The 25,526-nt window shown below is 43.2% G+C and overlaps 1 protein-coding gene across 1 annotated transcript in view; it reads right to left on the reverse strand.

Annotated features, from left to right (window-relative positions):
• astn1 (astrotactin 1) overlaps window positions 1–25,526 on the reverse strand; it is a 1,993,575-nt gene that overhangs the window by 881,608 nt on the left and 1,086,441 nt on the right. The window contains exon 11 of the mRNA XM_048602275.1: window positions 17,643–17,780. Within this exon, the coding sequence (XP_048458232.1) occupies window positions 17,643–17,780 (138 nt within the window). The remainder of the gene's footprint in view (window positions 1–17,642; window positions 17,781–25,526) is intronic.

Raw genomic sequence — 25,526 nt, forward strand, 5'->3', positions numbered from 1 at the left:
TGACCTGAAACTTTCCCCACAGACTATTCCATCTGCCACTTCTTTGCCCACTCTCCTAGCTTGACCATTGCTTCTGCAGCCTGCCCACTTCCTCAACACCACCTGTCCCTCCACCTATCTTTGTCTCATCTGAAAACTAGCAACAATGCCCTCAGTTCCCTTGTACAGATTGCTAATGTATAACATGAATAGTTGTGGTCCCAACACTGACCCCTGAGGAACTCCACTAGTCACTGGCTGCTGAAGCCTGAATCGCTACCAGTGTTTTTCCATTCAAGCACATGGGTATTTATTTAGCAGTCGCCTGTGCGCCATCTTGCCTATCAAAGGCCTCTGGAGATCCAAAGAGATCATGTCCACTATCTCTCCTTTGTCCAACTTGCTTGTTTACCTTCTCAAAGAATTCTAACAGATTCTAACACATTTGACAGGCATGACACTCCCACCCCCTGAAGCTGGCTAGTCCTGTTTAATACGCACTTCCAAGTACTCCACAATATTATCCCTAATAATAAACTCTAAAATCTTACCAATGACAGAATTTTTTTACAAAATAATTCTAAAAGTTTATAGTCTTCCACCTCTGATATAAAAAACGTTCATTCAGTTTGAAATTTATTCTTCAGAATTTCTGAGCTACAAGTTCACAGGAAACAACACGATAATAGTTTGCAGAATCCCTTCTCCATGGTTGTTCACATTTTTCCACTTAGACTAAACATAATGTTAGTCATGGAGTCACATTAGTTCAGTGATTTTACTATAGCACCAGGGTCACCTTTAAACGGAAACAATATCGAGAACATTTGTTCATATTACCATTAATTTGTAGAATGAATCACGGTCAAGTCCATGTTCACCCTTTAGTCACAGAGAGGCTTCAGATGATTGGGAAAATAGCCAACGTTGTTCCTTTGTTTAAGAACGGCACTGGGGATAATTCAAGAAATTACAGGCTGGTGAGTCTTACGTCAGTGGTAGGGAAATTATTGGTGGAGGTTCTTAAGGATAGAACCTACTCACATTTGGAAAAATTTGCACTTATTAACAATAAGGCAGCATGTCTCTCAAACTTGTTTCAGTTTTTCGAGGAAGTGACAAAGATGACTGAGGACAGAGCGGTAGATGTTGCCCATATGGACTTTAGCAAGGCCTTTGACAAGGTCCCTCACGACAGGCTGAAACAGAAGGTGAAAGCACAGGGGATCTGAGGTGAGCTGATGAGATGGATACAGAACAGGTTTAGTTATAGTAGTCAGAGATTAGCAGTGGAAGGGTGTTTATCTGATTGGAGATCTATGAGCAATGATGTTGCACAGGGATCAATGCTGGGACCCCTATTGTTTGTAACATATATAAATGATTGGGAGGAGAATGTAAAGGGAGAATGATTAGTACGATTGCAACTGACAAAAAAGATTGGGGGAACTGCGAATAGTGAGGAGGATTGTCAGTGGGTATAGCAGGATATAGACTAGAAACTTGGGTGGAGGATTGGCTGATGGAGTTTTATCCAGAAAAATGTGAGGTGACACATTGTGGAAGGTCTAAAGCAGGACAGAAGTATGCAAATGGCAGAACCCTTAGCAGCATCAACATACAGAGGGATCTAGGTGTACAGGTCCTCAGTTCCCTGAGCGTGGCAACACAAGTGGATAAGGTGGTCAAAAAGGCATATGGCATGCTTGCCTTCATCAGTTGGGGCACAGAGCATAAAAATGGGCAAGTCATGTTGCAGCTGTGTAGAACTTTAGTTGGGCCACATTTTGAATCCTGTGTACAGTTCTGATTGCCACACTACCAGAAGGACGTGGACGCTTTGCAGAGAGTACAGAAACAGTTTATCAGGATGTTGCGTGGTTTTGAGTTGCGGGCGGAGGGGGGTAACTAGCTAGAGGGAGACATTGGACAAACTGGATTTGCTTTCACTTGAGTGCCAAAGGATGAGGGACAACTGATAGAAGTTTACAAAATTAAGAGAGGCATAGAGAGAACGGAGACTCGGAGACTTTTTCCCAGGGTAGAAATGTCCTTTACACGGGGCTAGACATTTAACGTAAAAGAGGGAAAGCTTAATGGAGATAAAATAAAAGATTTTCTTTTAAAAACACAGAAGGTGGTAAGTGCCTGGCATGCGCAGCCAGAGGAGGTGATGTTATCGGATACAATAGCTGTTTTTAAGAGGCATAATGACAGGTCCAAGAATTGGCAGGGAATACAAGGATATGGACCATGTAAGGCAGAAGATTTTTGGAAAGGTATCTTGTGTTGGTGCAGTCTTGGTGGGCTGAAGGGCCTGTTCCTCTGCTGTACTGTTCTGTGTACTCTGTTCTTTGTTCTTTATCCCCGATTGCTGTTGAGAAGGTGGTAGTGAGCTGTATACCGGAAATGCTCTTGTACATGTAATGTACAGATGGCCATAGTACATTTTCTGCAGTCTTTTGAGACAATCTGAGAGCTTTTTTTTGGCTATTGCAGAGGGCAATTAAGAGTTAAGCACATTGCTGCATGTCTGGAGTGATCAAGAACAATATAAACAGAAAAGGAAGAATGGTGACAAGCTATGACTGATATTTTTGGTCAGCTTAAGATACGTAAATAAAAGGAGCTCCAGTCTGAGGCACGCAGTCTCTTTGAATACAATAAAACCTAAAAATCGATCCACTAATGGTGAGCTACAGCCTAGTTCTTTGATTTTTTTCTCATATCAAAGGAATATTTCACACAAACTTTCCAAGTCCCTGAACAAGGGGCACTGGACCCGAAATGTTAACTCTGTTTCTGTCTTCACAGATGCTGTCAGACCTGCTGAGTTTCTCTAGAAATGTCAGCCTCTTTCTTTCAGATCTCCAGCACCCACAGTTCTGCGTTTTTTCCAAAGTCATGATTAGCTGAAACCATTTTTAAATTTCAGCGCAGCCAAACAAAGGTCACATCAGCTGAAGAAATCTGCACAATGTGCTTGTGTGAATGATAGCATGAGGAGAGGCAGCTCAGCTGTGAATGCTCCCACAGTTGGATAGCCTGTGATATACACTGTCTAGGTTCATGTAAAGAACAGTGATCTAGACAGGCAAAGTTGGACTCTGATCAGTGTAAGTAGTGTCAAAATAAGGAAAGCTTGGAAAGCTTGTCTGTAAGCAGCAAAAAATTCTTGCATGAGCAAACAAAAAATCAGAATGAATTTACAGTGGTTAGCACGACTGCATCCCAGCACCAAGGACCAGAGTTCGATTCCAGCCATGTGCAACTGCCTGTGTAGAGTATGCACATTCTGCCCGTGCCTGCGTGGGTTTCCTCCGGGTGCTCCAGTTTCCTGCCACAGTCCAAAGATGTGCAGGTTAGATGGAATGGCCACGCTAAATTGCCCCATGGTGTCCAGTGATGTTCAGGTTAGATGGATTCGCCATAATAAATGCGGGGGCAATGGGTACAGGCTGGGCGGATGGGTCTGAGTGGGATGGTCTACAGAGGGTTGGTGTAGACTCGATGGGCCTAATGGCCTCTTTCCACACCGGAGGTCCAATAGTTCGATGATTCACGTAAAAAATCTGCTTCTGATCTAAAAAGTACATCTGTGAATGAAAGATTAAAAGCTTTGTAGTCTACGATATCATCAACAGTAAAAATTCTGCAAGTGAATTTGTTAAACTCTACATTTAATAAGCTTGTATTTTGACTTCAGGCTGTGAAGAGTGCTCAGTTAAATAAATGATTCAATTCCTTGGAACCAAAGATGTAAATCTGAGACTGTTCTCTGTGATCTTGAAGAACAGGCAGCATGAGATGTGAAAAATTATTAAAAATGAGAATTCAGTTTCAGCGATGCTGAATCCTGCACTTTGATGGACTAATTTAAATTGGTTTTCCTCTTAATGCTCCAGACATTTTAATTTCCATCTTTTTTGTTGCATCGGAATGTTTTCATCGACGTATAATCTGATTACTACATATCTCCTGTGGAAAGGGAATGATTAATCAGTTATGGGGAGAGCAAGATTGATTTTTTTTTAAAATACTGTGCTATACTTTTACATTAACTTCAAATGAATGGGTCAATATGAGAAAAATAGGAGGGCTCACATCCAGTTATAGTTGATTGCGGTTTTATGGTGATTGTTGGTTAGCACCTTATTATAGCTTCGAGCACACTCCCAAATTATTTGTCTGTGAACTCTTTGGCTGGGATTTGCTGTCTTTGTGTTGAATTAAAGCTTCACCATGGCTTGGGGCAACTTTTCCTGTGTGATTATGTGTTTCACACCATATTATCTACACAAGTGAGATCTTACGCCAGGTAGTTTGATCAATGTGGGGCAAGGCACATGCTTGATGGGGCCTTTTGGAATTCTATGTTCTGTCACAATATTTATATTTAGGGCGGCACAGTGGCTTAGTGGTTGGCACTGCCACCTCACAGCGCCAAAGATCCAGGTTCGATTCCACCCTTGGGCGACTGTCTATGTGGAGTTTGCACATTCTACCCCCATGTCTGCATGGGTTTCCTCCGGGTGCTCCAGTTTCCTTCCGCAGTCCAAAGATGTGCAGGCTCGGTGGGTTGGCCATGGTTACAGGGAATGGGGTGGGTCTGCATGGGATGCTGTTCAAAGGGTTGGTGCAAACTCGATGGGTCAAATGGTCTCTTTCCGGTGTACAGATTCTATGATTTTAAAGGCCAGCTAGACTTCCCTCTACATCACGGAACAGGCCTCCACAGATTCAGAAACTTGCCCAGCATCTCAATGGCACCTTGTTATGAATGTGGCTGGACATAATAAGGGAAAGGAAGGAGGTCCTCTTCAATGGGTAATGGGACCAGGAGGTCATCCTGCCTGGCCTGGAGGGTAATAGCAATGCAGCTTTGGTGCCAGTGAATCTCACAAGTGCACTCAATCTGCAGTACTATACTGCACTCTGCCAAAGGGTAAATGTCAGTACTGTCTTCTGTCTCTTTTGTCTGCTGGTCCACACTCAGGGAGGAACCCACTTACTTTAACTCTTAGCCGGTTAGATCTCAACATCACACACTTAATGTGCACCCAAGGGTTCACAGCTATCTTCTCACATCTTGTGCTGTCTGTTCTTCAAGATCACAGCGAACAGCCTAATATTTATATATTGTTGGCTCCAAGGAATCAAACCATTTATTTAACTGAGCTCTTTTCATAGCCTCTAGTCAAAATATAAACTTATTAAATGTAGCGTTTAAAAAATCCACTTTCAGAATTCTTACTATTGATTATATCGTAGACTACAAAGCTTTTAATCTTTCATTCGCAAATGTACTTTTAAAACAGATTTTCAAGTGAATCATCAAATCATTGAATCTACAGTGTGGGAAGAGGCCATTTGGTCCATCAAGTCAGCAGTGACCCTCCTAAGAGCATCCCACCCAGACTTGCACCCCCCCCCCCCCCAAAATTAACCATGGCAGTTTCCTTCCCAATTGACAATGGTTTCATGGTCACCAGCAGATTCCTAATTCCAGATTTTTTTTAAAATTACAAATTCTACCATCAGCCATGGTGGGATTTGAACCAGGTCCCTGTAATATTACCGGGTTCTCTGTATTAACAGTCCAGCGATAATGCCACTCGGATGTCGCTTCCCCTTGGAGATGATTTCAAATGATTAGGCAGAAAATGACCATCACACAGTTTGTTAAGAGAATGGAGTGGATGCTTAGAGCAGAGCTTTTTGCTGCAACTCATTTCTTGATATCAAAAAGGTCAACAGATTAAATTGAAATTTAAATCAAACTGATGCCACACTTCACTCAGGTTGTTGACAGAATACTCATCAAAACAAGCTAAATACTGCATTTTAATATTAAAGCTTCGTTGCACAATAGCATATTCTGATAGACATACTTCAGGTGTGTATCACAGACATTGTAATGATGGATGTTTTCATCTGGTGAGCTTTACCTTGTGCATTCAAGTTCACCTGGTTTTGAACTTTTATTTCTGACAAAGGCCAGTGATTGAAATATAATTAATTACCCTTATGTTAATGAGCAAACAATTTTAGGTGAAATAGAATGTTATTTCTGCTTCAGTTTTGGCATTGTTGAGAACATTACAAGCTGGTAAACAACATTAAACTGTTTGTTAATTTTAACTCCTGCTTTGTATAACAAGGTGACGTGAAGCTTCTTTTCACATCATTATCACATTTGCCTGATACATGTCCATATGTTTTGTGAGTTGATGTTAATTAATGGTGGAGCAGTGGCCAATATTTTGACTAGTTGGTCTGGCAGCATCTGCAAAGGAAAAAACAGAGTTAACGTTTCGGGTCTGAGGAAGGGTCACCGGACCCGAAACTTGAACTCTGTTTTTTCCTTCGCAGATGCTGCCAGACCTGCTGAGCTTTTCCAGCAACTTTGTTTTTGCTCCTGATTTAACAGCATCCGTTAGTTCTTTCGGTTTTTATTTTGACTAGTTTGCTGTTGATAATACTAAGTTGCTTTTGTTAAGATTCTATTGGGACATTTCCTGTTGTGTGTCCTTCACAAACAGCATCGGCTTTCACAGAATTTCAGCATTACAATGTCACAATCCTCAAAATGCAGCTGACAGTATCATTGTCGGAATGTTGTCAGGGCCCATAGCCTTTTCGGTATCCAGTGCCTCCAACCATTTCCTGATATCATGTGGAGTGAGTCGAATTGGCGGAAGACTGGTATCTGTGATGTCGGGGACCACAGGAGGCCGAGGTGGATCATCCACTTGGCACTTCTGGCTAAAGATTTTTGTGAATGCTTCAGCCTTATTTTTTGCACCGATTGCTGTCTCCCCATTGAGAATAGGGTTATTTGTGGAGCCTCCTCCTCCAGTGAGCTATTTAATTATCCACCACCATTCTTGACTGTATATCCCCCAGAACTTAGAACTGATTCATTGGTTGTGGGATCACTCAGCTCTATCACTTGCTACTTAGGCTGTATGGCACACAAGGAGTCCTGTGCGGTAGCTTTACCAGGTTGACATCTCAGTTTTTAGGTATGACTGGTGCTGGTTCTGGCATACCTTTCTGCATTCTTCACTGAACCAAGGTTTGATCCCGTCTTGACTAAAAGCAAAACACTTGGCTACGAAATCAAACAAAAACAGAAAGCGCTGGAGAAACTCAGCGAGTCTGGCAACATCTGCAAACAGAGAAACAGAGTTAACCTTTTATGTCTGGTCTGACTATTTTTCAGAACTGGCTTGATGGAAATGGTAGAGTGAGGGATATGCTGTACCATCAGGTTGCACTGGAGTACAATTGACGATGACCCATAGCACCTCAGAAAAGCCCAGCCTCGAGTTGCTAGATCTGATTGAAGTCTGTCCCATGTGGCAGAGTGGTAGTGCCACACAACACGATGAAGGATCTTCTCAATAAGAAGGTGGGGCATTTCCTTCACATGGACAGGGCGCTGCTCACGTTATCCATGGACAGATGCATATTGGTGAGGATGAAGTTGCATTTGCTTCATCAGAGTGGGTGTAGCCTAATGAAATGGGCAAACTTGTGGCAGATGAAATTTAATGCAAAGAACTGAGAAGTGACAGATTTTGGTCAGAGGATAAATGAGAAGTTGCAATATGAACTAATAGTCTAATGTTACAAAGGGGTTAGTAACAGAGACATCTCGGGGTATGTGAACAGAAATCTTTATACGTGGCAGGACAAGCTGCAAAGCTTATTCAAAAATCGATTTTCTGTTTCTTAAAGGAGGCATTGAGTAGAGGTAGCAAGGAAGTCAAGCTAAACTTTGTAAAATATGGGTTTGGAGTTAACTGGTGTATTGTTTTCAACACCGAGTACCACACTTTAAAATTATGCTAAGGCCTTCCAAAGGTTGCAAGAAATGGTACTAGAAATGGGGGACTTCAATTATAGTGGGAGACTGGGGAAGTTGTATCATTTTTATAAGAGGAGGGAAGTTTAAGAGGAGATTTGATAAAACTATTCAAATTCACTTTGGATTTCTAATTTTATTCAACAAATTAAATTGTTCAATTACATCAGTTTTTACTGAGGAGGAAGAAATAAATATTGATGTTTGGAAAACAGTTCACATTCCAGACGAGGAAGTGCTGGAGGGCTTAGAAAACATAAAGGTGAATAAATCTCCAAGACCTGACCAAGAGTATCCCAGGATGTTGTGGGAAGTTACGGAGGGAATTGCAGGGCCCCTGGAAGAAATATTTGTATCATCTATAATCACAGGTGAAGGGTGGCCGATGATGTCTCTTTATTTAAAAAAGGCTGTAAGCAGAAGCCTGGTAACTACAGATCTGTGAGTCTGACATCGGTGGTGGGTAAGTTGTTGGAGGTGATCCTGAAAGATAGGATTTACATGTATTTGAAATGCAAGGAATGATTAGCAATAGTCAGCATGGTTTTATGCAAGGGATTTTGTGTTTCACAAACTTGTTCCAGCTTTTTGAGGAAGTAATCAAAAAGATTGAGGAGGACAGAGCAGTAGACATTGTTTATTTGGACTTTAGTAAAGCCTTTGGCAAAGTTTGCACTGTAGACTAACTAGTAAAGTTAGACTGCACTGGATTTAAGATGATCTTGTCAATTGGATACAAAATTGGCTTCATAGTAGGAGACAGACGGTGGTGATGGACTGCTGTTTTTCAGACTGGAGGCCTGTGACCAGCAGTGTCCCACAGGGATCGGTACTGGGTCCACTTTTGTTTGTCATTTGTATAAACATTTGGATGAGTATACGGGGGGCACAGTTTATGAGTCTGCAGATGACACCAAAATTGGTGGTATAGTGGGAAGTGAAGAAGGTAATCTATGATTACAAAGAGATCTTGATTAATTGGGTCAATGGACTGAGGAGTGGCAGAGGGAGTTTAATTTGGATAAATGCGAAGTACTACGTTTTGCTAAAACAAACAAAGTCAGGACTTATACAATTAATGGCTTGGCCCTGGGTAGTGTTATAGAACTGAGAGACCTAGGGGTTCAAGTACATAATTCTTTGAAATTTGAGTCACAGATAGGCAGGGTGGTGAAGAAGTCATTTAGCACACTTGCCTCCATTGCTCAGACCTTTGAATATAGGAGATGGGAAGTCATGTTGAATCTGTACAGGACTATGGTGAGGCCTTTTCTGGACTACTGTTTGCAGTTCTGGTTGCCCTGTTACAGGAAGGATATTGTTAAACTGGAGAGGGTTCAGAAAAGAAAGATTTACCAGGATGTTGCTGGGAATGGAGGGTTTGAGTTATAAAAACAGGCTGGATAGGCTGGGACCTTTTTTTCACTGGAGCATAGGAGGTTGAGGGGTGACCTTACAGAGGTTTATAAAATCATGAAGGGCATAGATAAGGTTTATATCAAAGGTCTTTTCCCCGAGGTGGGGGAGTTCAAAACGAGGGGGCATATTTTGAAGGTGGGACAGAAAGATGTAAAAAGGACATGAGGGGGCAACGTTTTTACACAGAGTGGTTAGTGTGTGGAATGAACTGCCAGAAGAAGTGGTAGATGCAGATATCAGGTTCCTGAGTAGATTTGTAGCTCGGGTTGCGGATGCTGTGGTTGGTTTGCTCGCCGAGCTGGTTTGTTAGTTTGCAGACGTTTCATTACCCTGCTGGGTAACATCATCAGTGCTGCCACCGATGAAGCGCCACTGTGTTTTCCCACCTGGTATTTAACTTCTGGGGTCCGTTGTCCTTAAGTACTTGCTACACACACGGATCAAGTCCTGAATTTCAACAGAAACCACCCCAACACCCACAAACGGAGTTGCGTAAAAACACTATTTAAACGAGCGACAACACACTGCAGAAACCCGGAACTACGCCAAAGCAAAGAGGAACATCTCTACCAAATATTTAAGGACAACAGATACCCGAACAGCTGGGTCCAATGATGCCTATCACACAAACAACAACAGGAAGATACAGTACGTCCTGACACACTCGTCACATTACTGTACATCAAGAACTGACCACAAGACTCCTAAAACCATTGAGCATCAGAGTGGCACACAAACCGACACCAACCCTACGCCAACTGCAAACTGCTAACTCGAACCAAAGACCTTTCACATGGAAGATGATATACAAGATCCCATGCAAAGACTGCGACAAACATTACATTGGACATACAGGAAGGAAACTGGCCACAAGAATACATGAACACCAAGTAGCAACAAAAATACATGACCAGCACTCACTCGTCTCCATTCACATGGATAAGGAGAACCATCGGTTCAATTGGGACAACATCAGAATCCTATGACAGGCCAAACAGAGACAAGCATGGGAATTCCTAGAGGCTTGGTTCCCCACCAAGAAGGCCATCAATAAACACGTAGAGTTAGACCCTATATATACACTACTGCGAAGAAATACCGGAAATGAGGTAACCAATTCCAACGGACCCCAGAGTTTAAATACCAGGCGGGAAAACACAACAGCACTTCATCGGAAGCTGCACTGATGATGATAGCCAGCATGGTAATGAAACGTCTGCAAACTAATGAACCAGCTTGGCTAGCAAACCACCCACAGGATGCAGGTAGTTACGTTTAAAAGACGTTTGGATAAGTACATGAATAGGAAAGGTTTACAGGGATTTAAGCCAAGCGCAGGCAGTTGGGACTAGTTTAGTTTGGGAACATGAACTACTTGGACCAAAGAGTATGTTTCCATGCTGTATGACTCCATGACAGAATGGTCACTAACTAATGAACAGATTTAAGTTAACTAGAAACATATCTGGGAACATGAGATATATTTTTGTTATACGGTGACTTAGTAGAATCTACAAAGGACTGCCGGTTCTGTTGTGGAAGCCAATTCATTTGTTATTTTCTGAAAGGATCAGATAAATAATCGAAGGGGAAACATGGACAAATGAAAACAAAAACGGGAGAGTGGGTCTAATTGGATAGTTCTGACAAAGATTTAACCCAGAAACAACGGATCTCCCCTTCTGTAATGCATAATTCTGATTTCTACTACAAATCAATTACATGCAACCTATGCTCCAAACGTAAGCTATCATATTATCAGGACAAAATCCATCTTGTTTGGTGTCCAAAATCTAAGGTAACATTCCATATAAGATCTAACATATTCTTTGTGACAGAAGCATCATTTTCTCACTATCCTATTGCAACTCTATTAACAAAGAAGTCAAAATTCAATGTAACATTTGTGATTGTTGGCTTGTATCTATGCATCAACTTTCAGTGATCTGTGTAGATGATGATAGCGAATGATTTTACACTTCTCCACTGAATTGCATCTGCTACAGTTTTGCCTTCTCAATTCATCTTTGTGTCCTTTTCTAACTTCTTGATACTATCCACAAAACAGCCTGCAACTCCTCCTTAACTACCTGACTCAACTCATTCAAAACCCAGCACCCGATTCCTGTCAGGATTCCCTCTATCATGACAACAATTCATTTGGAATCTCAAACTAATATGAGGACCAAGTATTAGCAAACCTTTCTTTTTTTTGCTTATAAACTGACAGTGGCCTAATGTAAACTGCATTAAAGTACTTCAAGTACTTCAAATCCTCACAAGCAATGTCACTGTGACATTGTGCCATTAACTTTCTATTTCTCCCACTTTTTAATTAAATGCATGATAGAAATAGCTTTTATGTGCAATGTCGAATTGGAAGGTCAATGCTAGAGAATGTACGTGCACCCTGTTTCCATGTAAATAACCAGTTATCAGGAAAGCACTCCAGTTTTTTTTTAAGTAATACTATCAATGATCAAATCTTTTACCTTCTGGGCATCTGAAAATGGATGTCAGATCGCATCCTTACAAAACAGCAGAAATTTAAACCTTGTCAACTGTTGGTAACCTATTTCCCAGACACGTGTTTACTGGATAAATAAGTCAACGCGCAAACAACACACAAGAGACTATTCAGACGAGTAGATACAGTTAGTGAGCAGCAGCGAGTGGAAATATATGTGCCTTCTTCACTCCAAGAGATACATCACACAGATTCGAAGGGAGAATAGAGCAAGTGAGACAATGCATTGCAATTTCCAACTGCCTGTTTTACATCTGCAGCGAGTACAGCTGCAGCAGCACAGATTATGCCTTCTATCGGCTAGCGAGCCCATCAGGACAAATTCATCTGGCTTAGGACCCAGAGGCTGAGGATCCTTTGGCACAGTGCAGCAATCATGTTGGGCAATTACCACATAGTTAATTATTAAGACCTCACTGTCAACACCAAAACACGCTCCTATCTATGGCTCAAAATTCAATTTATTGTGGAAATAAACCCATTTCTAGTGCCTGGTATACCTCTACATCATTGAAAGTCATTCAGGCTACCTGGCCTGATACTTCCAATGAATATTATTCTTTAAAATATGCCACGTATTCATGACCTTCAACAAAAATGAAAATACAACTTCTTCAATGCAATCATCTTTTATACTTCATTCCAACAGCAATGTGCATTGTGATTTATTCATTTTTGTTTTGCAGACCCAGCTAAAGTATTATTACCACCAGCTGATAGCTCTTTGCATCGAGGTCTGTGCTGAGGGTTTTAAATATCAGATAAAGTTCGGTGTTCTCAGCCAAATAAGGCAGGTCGAAAGCTCAGCAAAAAGGTGTGTTGAAATTAAACTTCAGATCAAACTGATTGCACCAGAAACTATCATGTATTTACTTGCTGCGGCAACAGCAAACTTTGAGCTAAGTAGATTGGAGTAAGGAGAGATAGCCAGGATCTAAACTGGAACTCAAGTTCCAAACTTGGGAATAAAAGTAACAAAAAAAATCAACAAATGAATGGGGCAGAAAATGCCAATTCTGAGTTACTATTTTGTTTTCACAAGCACTCCTTTTGATCTTCGCTTGCTAAATTCTTATTTCAAATTGGGGACATCTTTAACATTCAAGGATATGGGACAACTGCAGGAAATTGGGATAAGCGCATTTTTAGTAGTAGTCATCAGTGCAGATTTGATGGGCTGAAGGACGTTTTCTGCTCTGTTTGAATGTATGAAGAGATTTTGCTCCTGGAAGGACATGGCCCTATGAGAGTTTTTTTTCAGAAAAGACCATAAGATTTTCTCAGAAGGTATTCACAAAGATACATTACTGTTTGCTGACTTCTGGGAGTATCAGAGATGGATTTGTAAAAGAAAATTAGTATTAAAGAACGAAAGTGAAGCTTAGCCTTATCACCAATCTCTTTATTATGAGAATGCACAAATCTTTCTAAGTTGGTGAAACACGATCAAATATAATTCATTTTTATTATTTTCCAGCATGAAACTATGCTGCATTGCAAATTAATATTGTGGTTGTTAATCTATAGTTTTACTTCTTCAGATGTATTTCTCAACTTGCAAAAAGAAGGATGGAAAAATCCAACTTTTATTTATAATTAGAACTCCTCTCCTTGAGGCTTTTGGTTGTAATGTCAACTATGAGAAAACTAAGTAAGCACAGGACAGGCTTGTGTTTAGGATTAAAATGTTGAGGAAAGCTTTTTGCCTGTGCCTGAAGAAAGAAATTGCTGTGCAAATGACCAGATAGATGTTCTCGCAGGTCTGGTCTTTTGGTCAATATTATTATTACAATTTTCACCCAAGCCCACCAGACAGAGATAACAAGGTGTAGAGCTGGATGAACACAGCAGGCCAAGCAGCATCAGAGGAGCAGGAAGGCTGACGTTTCGGGCCTAGACCCTTATCTGAAGAAGGGTCATCCAGCTCTACACCTTGTTATCTCAGATTCTCCAGCATCCGCAGTTCCTACTATCTCCCACCCAGACAGAGTACAGGAAGGTGATAGACAACTTAGTGGCATGGTGTAAAGACAACAATATCTCCCTCAATGCTAGCAAAACGCACGAGCTGGTCATGGACTTCAGGGAGCAGAGTGGAGGACACACCCCTGTCTGTATCAAATGGCACTGAGGTGGAGGCAGTCAAGAACATCTAGTTCCTAAGAGTAAATACCACCAATAATCCATCATGGCACATCCACGTCGATGTTACAGTCCTTGGAAGACTAAGGAAATTCTGCATGTCCGCAATGACTCATCAATTTTTATAGTTGCACCACGGAAAGCATCCTGTCCGGATGCATCACAGCTTGGTATGGTAGCTGCTCTGCCCAAGACCGCAAAAAATTACAGAGAGATGTGAAAGTCCATCAGGAAAACCAGCCTTCCTTCCATTGACTGTGTCTACACTTCCTGCTCCCTTGAGAAAGTAACCAACGTTATCAAAGACCCTTCCGGTAATACTCTCTTCCAACCTCTTCCATCGGGCATAAGACACAAAAAAGTTTGAAAACACATACCAACAGATTCAAGACCAGCTCCTTCCCCGCTGTTATCAGACATACGAATGGACCTCTCATATATTAGATTTGATCCTTCTCAGTATCTTCTCTGTAGCTGTAATACTATATTCTGCACTCTGTTTTATTATCCTGATGTACTTTCGTAAGGTATGGTTAGCACAAAAAACAATACTTTTCAGTGCATCTCAGTACATGTGACGATAATAAATCAAATCAAATCAAATCAAACCCCCACCCCTGCTCCCACAAAGACAAACCAATCCAGACGAACTTATCTCTCTTAGTTATTATGCTTAGGCTAACAATTTCAGATCGTTCAAGGAACTTGGCCATCATTACGAGCTATAGATTAGGTTCTCTGGTGAGCTGTCTTCCCCGCTAGGAGTTTTCAGACTAACAAAATTATCGCAGGATACATTATATCTACAGAACTTGTTGGAAAAGTTCAGCAGGTCCGGCAGCATCTGTGGACAGAAATTAGAATTAATATTTTGAGTCTACTGACATTTCCTCAGAACTGATGTTAGCTTAAAATGATTTTTTTTTAATAATGCAGAGGAAAGGTTTTGGTTGGGGGGGGGGCGGGGTGGGGGGGGGGGGGGGGGGGTAAGGAGTAAACGGTAGGTGGGGATAGAGCCCAATGAGAGAGAAGAACAGTTGGACAGACAAAGGAGTGAATAATGATCAGCCTAGGAGAATAAATAGCTATTCATGGGACTATTAGTGACTAACAATGCATTGTGTGGAATAGCAGACCATGTAATAACAAGGCCTGGTGCGTGGCTGTTGGGTTAAGGACATGTGAGAAGGTGCCTCTATCTCTAACAACTGTTGAACTCGATATTGAGTCCAGAAGGCTGTAGAGTTCCTTAGTGGAAGATGAAGTGCTGTTCTTCCAGCTTGCACTGAGCTTTGCTGGAGCACTGCAGCAAGCCTGAGACAGAGATGTTGGCCGGGGTTCCTTGAAGAAGGTCTGCTATTACACACAACCCATTGTTAGCCATTAACAGTCCGTATACGTAGCTATTTATTCTGCTAGGCTGATCGTTATCTACTCCTTCATTTGTTCAACTGTACTTCTCTCTCTTTGGGCTCTGTGTCTACCTACGTTTACTCTTTATCCCCTTCCCCCATCCTACCTTCTGGATTAAAACTACCTTTTTCCTGTCTACCATCAGTTCTGAGGAAGAGTCACCGGACCCGAAACATTAAACTCTGATTTCTCTTTACACATGCTGCCAGACCTGCTGAGCTTTTCCAGCAATTTCTGGTTTCGTTTCTGATTTTCAGCACCTGCAGTGTTTTCAACTTTTATACATTATATTTACATTTATATTAATTGCAGACACAATTATGGTATTAGACAAACTTAACAATCATCAGATATTGGAGATAGTCGGAACTGCAGATGCTGGAGAATCCGAGACAACAAGGTGCAGGGCTGGATGAACACAGCAGGCCAAGCAGCATCATAGGAGCAGAAAGGCTGACGTTTCGGGCCGAGACCCTTCATCAGAAAAGGGGGAGGGGAAGGGCATCCTGGGCCTCCTGCAGTGCTACAATGATGCCACCCAAAGGTTGCAGGAACAGCAACTCATATTCCGCTTGGGAACCCTGCAGCCCAATGGTATCAATGTGGATTTCACAAGCTTCAAAATCTCCCCTCCCCCTACCGCATCCCAAAACCAGTCCAGCTCGTCCCCGCCTCCCTAACCTGTTCTTCCTCCCACCTATCCCCTCCTCCCACCTCAAGCCGCACCCCCATCTCCTACCTACTAAACTCATCCCGCCCCCTTGACCTGTCCGTCCTCCCTGGACTGACCTATCCCCTCCCTAACTCCCCACCTACACTCACCTTTACTGGCCCCATCCCCGCCTCTTCGACCTGTCTGTTTCCTCTCCACCTATCCTCTCCTCTATCCATCTTCCACCTGCCTCCCCCTCTCTCCCTATTTATTTCAGAACCCCCTTCCCCTCCCCCTTTTCTGATGAAGGGTCTAGGCCCGAAACGTCAGCCTTTCTGCTCCTATGATGCTTGGCCTGCTGTGTTCATCCAGCTCTGCACCTTGTTGTCCCCAATCATCAGATTGCAGCACAGGAACAGGCCCTTTGGCCTTCCAAGCCTGTGCTAACACATTTTGCCCTTCCATACTAACACTACATATTTTGCCCTTCCGTACTAAACCTCTGCTTGTGAATTCTTGAGGAACTAAGTGTGAGACCACGACATTTTAACACTTACATAGAAGAGTCATTTCGGGATTACATGCTGACACGGTACTCATTACTACAGAGTATATGGTCAATTAAAGCTATCTTGGGACAAAAACAGAAATTGCTGGAAAAGCTCAGCAGGTCACCGGACCCAAAACATTAACTCTACTGCTGCCAGAGTTGCGGAGCTTTTTCCAGAAACTTCTGCTTTTGTTCCTGATTTACGCGTCCGCAGTTCTTTCGGTTTTTATTCTGGGAAAATTCTACTTTAGGCAGACTTGAAGATTATGTTTAAATTTAAAGAAAACAATGGATATTCAAGCAAATACGTCAAGGGGTTTATACTCACAGCTATGTGTAATATCTTCGTCATATGAGGTATCTCTGTTTTAAACTTTTTTTAACATGGCAGAGTCTTTTAGCAAGACTTTGACTCAATGTGAAGACAAAACATGGCCCCTCTGGTCTGCTTTCACTGACCCACAAACAATAAGTTTTAAAGAAACAGCTATTGATGGGTCTAGAAAAGAGCTGCTATTGGTTATTGTTACATTTTGTGAAAGACAAAATTCTTGGTGGAGCACCATAATCCCTTTTCAAAATATCCTGTAAACAAATGGTGCAGGCCCATTCATATCTGTCGGATAGCACTGCTATCTAAGAGCTTATCCCTAAAATGACTGCAGGTTCTTATACGGCTTAGCTCCACTTTACATTTGACACAGTCGAGCAGGTTAAGTTGGTAGTTTTCTTTGCAGGGTACTTCTTGATCCTGTTTGGCGAAAGAGAGGTGCACACATATGAGTGGATGGAGGAGGGAATGAGCCAAGTTTTCTACCTCAAGGATGACAAGGAAAAGATTAGGAATGGTACTTTATGAACGGTTAGGCCCGAGGTGCAATGTATTAACACCCGGTAATGCTTAGATAAATTCATGTCTGTTTCAAATATGGAGTCACTTTCAAACTACAAACTTAGAGTTCAAAGTGACTTCAGATATTATTACACCAATATAAACTATAGATCTAATTCAGGCAAAATTAGATTGAGGTACAGTGACAAAAGTTGCAAGAGACCCAGTGGGCCATGCTTTCTCTCTGTGACCACTTACCTGACTTCAACTGCGTCCTCCATCACTGTCATGTCTGTCTTGCATTTAGCTGATGGGTTAATGGCAAGTTCTGCTGGGGGAATGACGAAGCTTTTACTCAGAGGTAGCCACATTCCTTCCCCAAGCGTGTAGGTGAACCTATGAGAGAAAGGAAAACACTTGTGCTTAGGAAATGCAACTGTGACTGAGAACAGCAGGTAGAGCAAACATGGAGGTGACATTAGAGGCAGAGGGTTACACTTGGGAAACAGGCCCACTCAACAGTTAAACTTTTCTCCGGGCAAGCTCATCTTCACGGGTCCTGGAAACTGTGGTTGGATTTTACAGTCCGTCAGCCACTTGACTGCCTGAGATGCACCTTCAACACCCAGGTGCTGCCTGCGAGAGTGTTAGCCCAGTCAGTAGCTGGGAAGAGGTGGACAATGCTGGATGTTGCTGCAGCTCAGGATCAAAGATACTTCAGGCAGCCTCAATGAGTGGAGCAGGGCCAGGCCTCAGTGTGCAGTTTGGGAGGGGCAGTGAACATGGGACTGAGGCAGGAGGGAGGCGGGGGGTGGGGGGTGCACAGTGTGTGAAGTGATGCTCCAGTAGGCTGGGGTGGTCCTTTCCTGCTGATGGGGGTGATTAATCTGTTGAGTATAGGGTGTCTGAACAGGAGGGAGTCCTAAACCCCCCCACCCCTTACTCCATTGAACCTGCTGCTCAGACTTCAGGGCACCTTCCATCATTGCTAAGACACTGGCTACAGTAGCCATTAATTAGGTACCCCTCCAGAAGCTAGTGTGTAGTGTGTATGGACTGGCACGTCCCATCTCTCCATCCAGTTTTATGACCCCCCATGGAGAGGCTGTTCTTGAGGTCGGGGTGGGGGGCGTTGTGGGGGAGGGAAAGCGGAATAGTGTGAAATTCCATAGGAGGTTTCCACTATCAGTTGACAAACAGGAATCACACTGAGGTGTTCTACCAGCAAGTATCTGACGTCTTGATATAATAGAACAGAGTAGACAAAGCTGAAATAACAAGGTTTAGAGCTGGATGAACACAACAGGCCAAGCAGCATCAGAAGAACAGGAAGGCTGACATTTCAGGCCTAGACCATTTCTGAAGAAGGGTCTAGGCCCGAAACGTCAGCCTCCTTGCTCCTCTGATGCTGCTTGGCCTGCTGTATTCATCCAGCTCTACACCTTGTTATCTCAGATTCTCCAGCATCTGCAGTTCCTACTATCTCTGAGACAAAGCTGAAGTTTGTCAGAAAACAGGAGTGGAGGTATTTGAATGCTGAAGGCATGGGGCTTTTGTCATTGGCTAATCCAGAGGCCAAGCTTTGGTGAAGAAGGAGCCCCACTCAGAACCAACACCCTCCTTTATTTTTGAGCCCCCCTGCCCCAGCCCTCCACCAGCCATTGGCCCACCCCGCTTCTGCACCCACATCTCATGACTCCAAAGTGCTCTCAGTCACTTTTGGTCTAGGTCTCTCGTTGATCCCAGAATTATGACCGTTGTGTTGCCAGTAGCAATCAAGTTTTGTTGTTGCGGCGTTGTCTATGATGGAGAACAGTGTGCTTTTGATTAATGGGACACAGATGTCCACTGTGTCATTCTACTGGAGAACGCCTGCTTTTGGCCACTTTAAGAGAGGAGAGGTCCATGATACCAAGGTCAGCATGATGGCTAAGTGGTTAGCACTGCTACCTCACAGCGTCAGGGGTCTGGGTTCAATTCCAGCCTCAGGTGACTGTGTGGAGTTTGCACATTCTCCCCGTGTCTGCGTGGGTTTCCTCTGGGTGCTCCGGTTTCCTCCCACAGTCCAAAGATGTGCAGGCTAGGTGGACTGGCCGTGCTAAATTGCCCCGTAGAGTTCAGGGATGTGTAGGTTAGGTGGGTTATAGGGGGATGGGTCTGGGTGGGATGCTCCAAGAGTCAGTGTGGACTTGTTGGGCCGAAGGGCCTGTTTCCACACGGTAGGGATTCTATGATCTTATTACAAGTAAATTAGTACCAGTTAAGAAACAATGAACTTATGACGTGTAACAGTTAAAACTCACACTTGAATATAAAAGACCTCCTATACATACAGCTAAGGAAAACATGGGTCATCTGGGCAGATGGAAAGACTAGGAAGACATTTCAATGGTCCCTGTCCACAGAGTTCATGGGATTATCCATTTGCTTTATTGGGTCCTGCTACTCCTCAAGTTTCCTTCTCTAGGTAATTTCAGGTTACAGGTTGCACAGAGTGACTGGTCCACATTTATGAAGTCTCTGACTTACTGGTGAAAAACCAGAGCTTGCAGCAACTGACGAGGGGAAATGAATTGACTTTCTTCAGGCTTGGGGCATTTCCTTCCACAGAGGAGGAGGACAACTCCTTCCTTTCTTGAGAACTGGTGGCTTCTGACCCAAGCATTCACATCCACAAGTTGGTCAGCCACATGGGAGCCAATCACATACTTGTCAGCAGACAAAGGGCCTTTGTCACCAACAAATGGTAAACACACACCAGACCAATCAGCTGCTTGCTGCCAGCCGAATCTCCATTTGCACACAACCCTTGCCTCTAGCTCATCTTTAAATAGATTTCCCCCAATAGTTGAAGAAACATCAGTGTAAACAGTACTTACACTGAACATCAGATAACTAGCCTATAAAAATTTTAGCAATTGTTTCCACAATCTTTGATTTTTAAATCAGTCCTTTTGTCATTTCAGTCAACAATAAAAACAAAACAGAAAGATACGGCCTTTACAGTTAAAAGACTCCTGGGCTGTCAGTCAATTCATTGCTCACCATATCCAAAATAATCACAACCTTATTAAGTATTTTTGGATAGTTTAACGATCTAGGTTGCCTTTTTGTGCTCTTTTATCTTGAAACAAAATACTGATACTCAACACAAATTGACTGAAGTTAGTCATGACACACGTGTTAACGGGACACATAGTCTTATGTCTGCTGTATTCTCATCATGTTATCAATCTGCACAATACTTACCACTTACAATCAGAACCTAGTTCCTTCATTCATTTTATTGTTACCAAATTGTTAAATTGAAGCCCTAAAGCCACAGTTTGACCCAAAAAATCTTCCCAAGACATCAAGAAAGATTAATCATCACTTCATGGAATTTAGCTTTTCTTTTGAAAGTGCAGAATCTCTTGGCTGAATGAGTTCCTGCCATCCTTTTTGACATTGTACAGCAAACTCAGCAGATTCCTCTCAACCTTCACTCCTTGGTCAATCTACTGAATCAGCCCTGCTGTCAATCTGCCCATTTCCTTCACTCCAGCTACAATCTATCAGCAGCCTCTTGCTAACAACCTGTACCTCACTGTTGTCCATTGTTAAGCCTTCTATCAATCTCCCTGGGCTACTTTGGGAGATGTTTATCAGACCTATGATAGTCACCTGAGTACTGAATTAATGGCATTTAATAATTTTCTAATACCTTTCCTTGTACGCTGACGATGTCATGTTGTAACTTCCAGCAAATGTTATCTGTATTGACAGAATAGCTCGCTCATCCTGCTGTCAAACTCTATGATACCCATCTGAAGTCTTTTAAGATTCTTCACCAACTCAAACACCTTTCTAACTGGTGCCTGTTAATATCTGATAATGTTTTGAGACAACCCATTGGGTTCCTTAATTTATCTGACGCCAAACTGTAGTTAATGCGGCATCCCCAGCATCCATTTCTTTTCCCAAAGCACCTTCTCATCAGAATGCAGAAAATGTAATACCTGGCCTCTATACCCTCTCTCCTCAACATCCAAGGCCCCAAATACTCCTTTCAGGTGACACAACAATTTATGAGCATTTCTTTCAATCTAACCTGCTGTGCTCTTTGTGAGCAATGTGGTCTCTTCTACATCCAGGAGACCAACTTCAGATTGGGCAATCACCTTGCAGGCCACCATTGTTGGGACTATAAGCTAGAACATCAGTTTCTGGTGGCATGTCATTTTACTGCTCCACCTTGCTCTGTCCTTGCCTACTGAAGAACAATGCTTCATCCCTCAATTAGGTACTTTATTGCCACCCAGAGTCATCACTTAGCTCTGCAATTTCTGCTCCTGTTTTGTTGCCTAGTTTTTGTTTTTGTTTTGGTTTTCCTCTCCCCTTGCTTTCAGTCAGTAGTACACCTGCTAATGGGCTTTGATGCGAGGTTAGCACAGAGGGTTGGCATCAGACAGACACTAGCCTCAGCACATCCTCATGGCACATCTCCGACTCACTCAGAATACGTTTCTCCACTTTAATGCTGCACTTTGGGGTACATGGGCCCCTTTCATTATAATGCTGCTGTCCTAGATGTTTTGCGCAAAGGGACAAAAATCCACCTCATGGATTGGACCAAGGTATTTCTTAGTGGTCTTAGCACGCACTTGGACTCTTGCAGCATCTCCACACTGGCTTGCCTTTTTGCACTTTCCTGCCTCATTCAGAACATGGAGGTTCACAAAACCTTTGCCTTGCCTTGTTTCTTAGTGATGACACAGAGCCAGGCAGCTTGTTAGGGTTATGAGCAGCAATCAGACAAAAGGATGCACACGTTGCTATATCAGTATCACACCTGCCCCAGGTATCAGCAGCGAATACAGTAAATACACTGCACGTGCTTCAACCAAATGGCCATATCTCCAAGTGTAAGGGGAGTAGACCTCAGTCAAGATAAGGGGTCCTGCACAAATCAGTTAAATACAACATGCAATCCCACTTTAGGGGCACGAACACATCAGTCGGCCGCTTAACGGTGGTCGGAATCAGGGACTCCGTATCACTGCAGTTGGAGAGTGGACCATAGTCAGTCCTGCAGGACCAATGCACCCTGCGACGAGGATTCAGGGTCAGTTGGTCAGGGAGTTGCTCCGAGATCGTTCAGGGGTTTGCTCACTCATTAGTTGGGTCTACCTTTCCAAATCAGTCAGGAGTTGACCGTGGTCAGTCCAGGGGATCTGCTCCCAAAAGATAAAAAGAATGTTAGCAGGGCCCACCGCTGTGGTAGGGTTGCTGAGGAGGTCAATTGTGATGATTGGAGGCAGCATGTTGGGTGAAGAGATGACAGTAATTGTCAAGGAGGCAACTCACCATACAAGAGTGGGGAGACACATAAGAGGGTATTAGAGGAAATGGGTTGCGCCATCAATGACCACAGCCACCCTTGTTTCGGGAACAGTGCAGCATGATGGCTGTCATAGCTAAGCCATAGGGCCAGGGCACCAGGTGTAGTATAGATTTCAATGACAGTCATTTGGGAACACATAAAAGCTCAGAACTTATGGAGGTCAACAGGGAGTGCAAGAAAGGAAGGAATGTGGCGGTTTGGTGGAGAGGGGTGGATGGTCTTTGATTACCAGGCTGAGCCAGTGACTCCGAGTGTGAAACGCAACCTGCATTATCTTCCAATCCCATGCAAATTGTAACTGTGCATTGGAAATAAGGAATGGCTGTGACCACAGCCTCAGGGTGTCTTTTTTCCCCTGTCTGTGTACATGGGCTTGGTGTGTGGATCATGTGTGAACCAGGGGTAATCACGTTAATTCGTCACTTACACAGGAAAGATAAAGTACTGCAGATGATGGAAATCTGAAATAAACTTGGAGAATGCAGAAGAAACTCAAAAGGAATGTGGCAGCACCTGTGCAGAAAGTTAACGTTTCAAATCTGATATGCCTCACCTACCTAAGAGATGTATTTTATCAAGAAGATAGTTAGAAAGTAGAGTCATACTGGACACAAAACATTACCTCTGTTTCTCTCTCCATAGATGCTGCCAGACCTGTTGAATTTCTCCAGCATTCCTTGAGTTGGTTATTTCCACAATACAGTTTGAATTAATCTGTAATCACTGAACCTAGCATGTGAAATGTGTGCAGTACTCAACTGTGTGAGATATAAACCATGGACACAATAATCTTGACCATGTCATCGATCATTGTGGATTAATCATGGTCATCACCGTGAAGCAGAAGTAATTACAGGCAATTTTAAAAGGTTATCTGTGGGCCACTATTCATAAAAGCAACCCAACATCTCATAGGCTGCACAGAGGTATGGAGTTGATGTCTTCTCATCTTGAACTGGAAATATTCACCAACATGTCTTGTATACAATCCTGCCTTTGTTGGGTGATAAGGGGATGGGGATTGATGGGGGCAGGGGAGAGATATAAATACTCATACAACACTTAGAATTATCTACTCTATCTGGGCAGCATGGCTGGTGCTGCTTTTATTGGAGTAAGCATAGAATGGCATAGAATCCCGACAGTGTGGAAACAGGCCCTTCGGTCCAACAAGTCCATACCAACCCTCGGAGCATCCCACCCAGGCCCATCCCCCTATAACCCACCTAATCCACACATCCCTGAACACTACAGGCAACTTAGCATGGCCAATCCACCTAAACTGCACATCTTTGGACTGCGGGAGGAAACCCACTCACGGGAAGAACGTGCAAACTTCACACAGTCGCCTGAGGGTGGAATTGAACCCAGGTCCCTGGCACTGTGAGACAGCAGTGCTAACCACTGAGCCACCGTGTCGCTGCAAAGGTGCCAAGGTAAAATGTACACCTACAGCCCTCCTTATCTGAGGCCCCCATGTCCAACTGTATGGACAACTATGCTACACCATCATTTCTGCAAATGCTAACTGCTCACACTGAACAGAACCTCTCTGCTTTGCAACATTCCCCATACAGGTTCTTTGCATCTGTGACAAATGGATCCATGAACAGCAGGGCTCATTGTCATTGTGGGTGCAGAGAAACGGAGGAGGATGCACCGGCCAGCCCAAGGCCCTTGCAGCAACTTCTATTTGATGCCAATTTGACTCCATATGAAGAGGTGACAGCTGAAGGTCCCCTCAGGATGTGGAGGAGCTACAGCAGACTCAGATTTTGTCATCCTCAATGCCAGATGAGCGAGGCACAGTGTCACTGTGGACTCAGGATGCCCTGGGACACTGTCACAAACTGGCACAACTGCTGGAGTGGGACCTGTAAACTGAAGGGGTGTGTGGCCCTCCCATCCTGATGGTCTTCAAAGTGACAGCTATGCTAAAGCTTTATGCACTTGGTCTAACTACTCCTGAGTAGCTACTTGCTCAATTTCATTGGAATTCTCCACTTTAAATGAAGACATGCAGCAGGTTCCAAGTGTTGTAGAGTTGCCTGGTGGAAAATTCAATTTTCTGAGCAATTTCTACACAGCCTCCTACAATGGGGATTTTGTAGTGTCTCCATGGACAAATCCCATCTTCATGAGAATGAAAGCCATCAGGCCAATGGAAAATCTGGGTCATTGTTTTTGATATCTTCCAAATTTAATTGTATATGTTTTGCTTTCTCAAGATACGTTTACCTCTAAGTGATAGCAGTTCTGCAGCACTTCATGCTGTCTTGGAGAGTTTTCCTTCATTTGCAGCTGAAATGGAGGGTTCACCCTTTCACGGGTAAAGTGCCTTTATCCCAGCTTTTATGAACAATCAACTGCCTTTTCATTAGCTTGAATGAAGACTCCCTTACTTTCTTAGGGATAGTAAGAACCACAGATGCTGGAGTCAGAAATAACACAGTGTGGAGTTGGAGGAGCACAGCAGACCAGGCAGCATCAGAGGAGCAGGAAAGCTGACATTTTGGGTCAGGATCAGAAAATTTCTAAAGAAAGGTCCTGACTGGAAATGGCAACTTTCCCGCTCCTCTGATGCTGCCTGGCCTGCTGTGTTCCTCCAGCTCCACACTGTGTTATCTCCTACTTTCTTTCCCTGTTAGTACAGGTCTGCTTATGCTTTGAAAGTTAACAGTTTATTTACTGGCACCTTGATGTATCTGTGTCTGCGACCTCAGATTGATAATTCTTTTGTGGCACTTTACTTCTATTTC

This window comes from Rhincodon typus, chromosome 10, assembly GCF_021869965.1.
Source record: "Rhincodon typus isolate 14 chromosome 10, sRhiTyp1.1, whole genome shotgun sequence".
Classification (NCBI taxonomy): Eukaryota; Metazoa; Chordata; class Chondrichthyes; order Orectolobiformes; family Rhincodontidae; genus Rhincodon; species Rhincodon typus.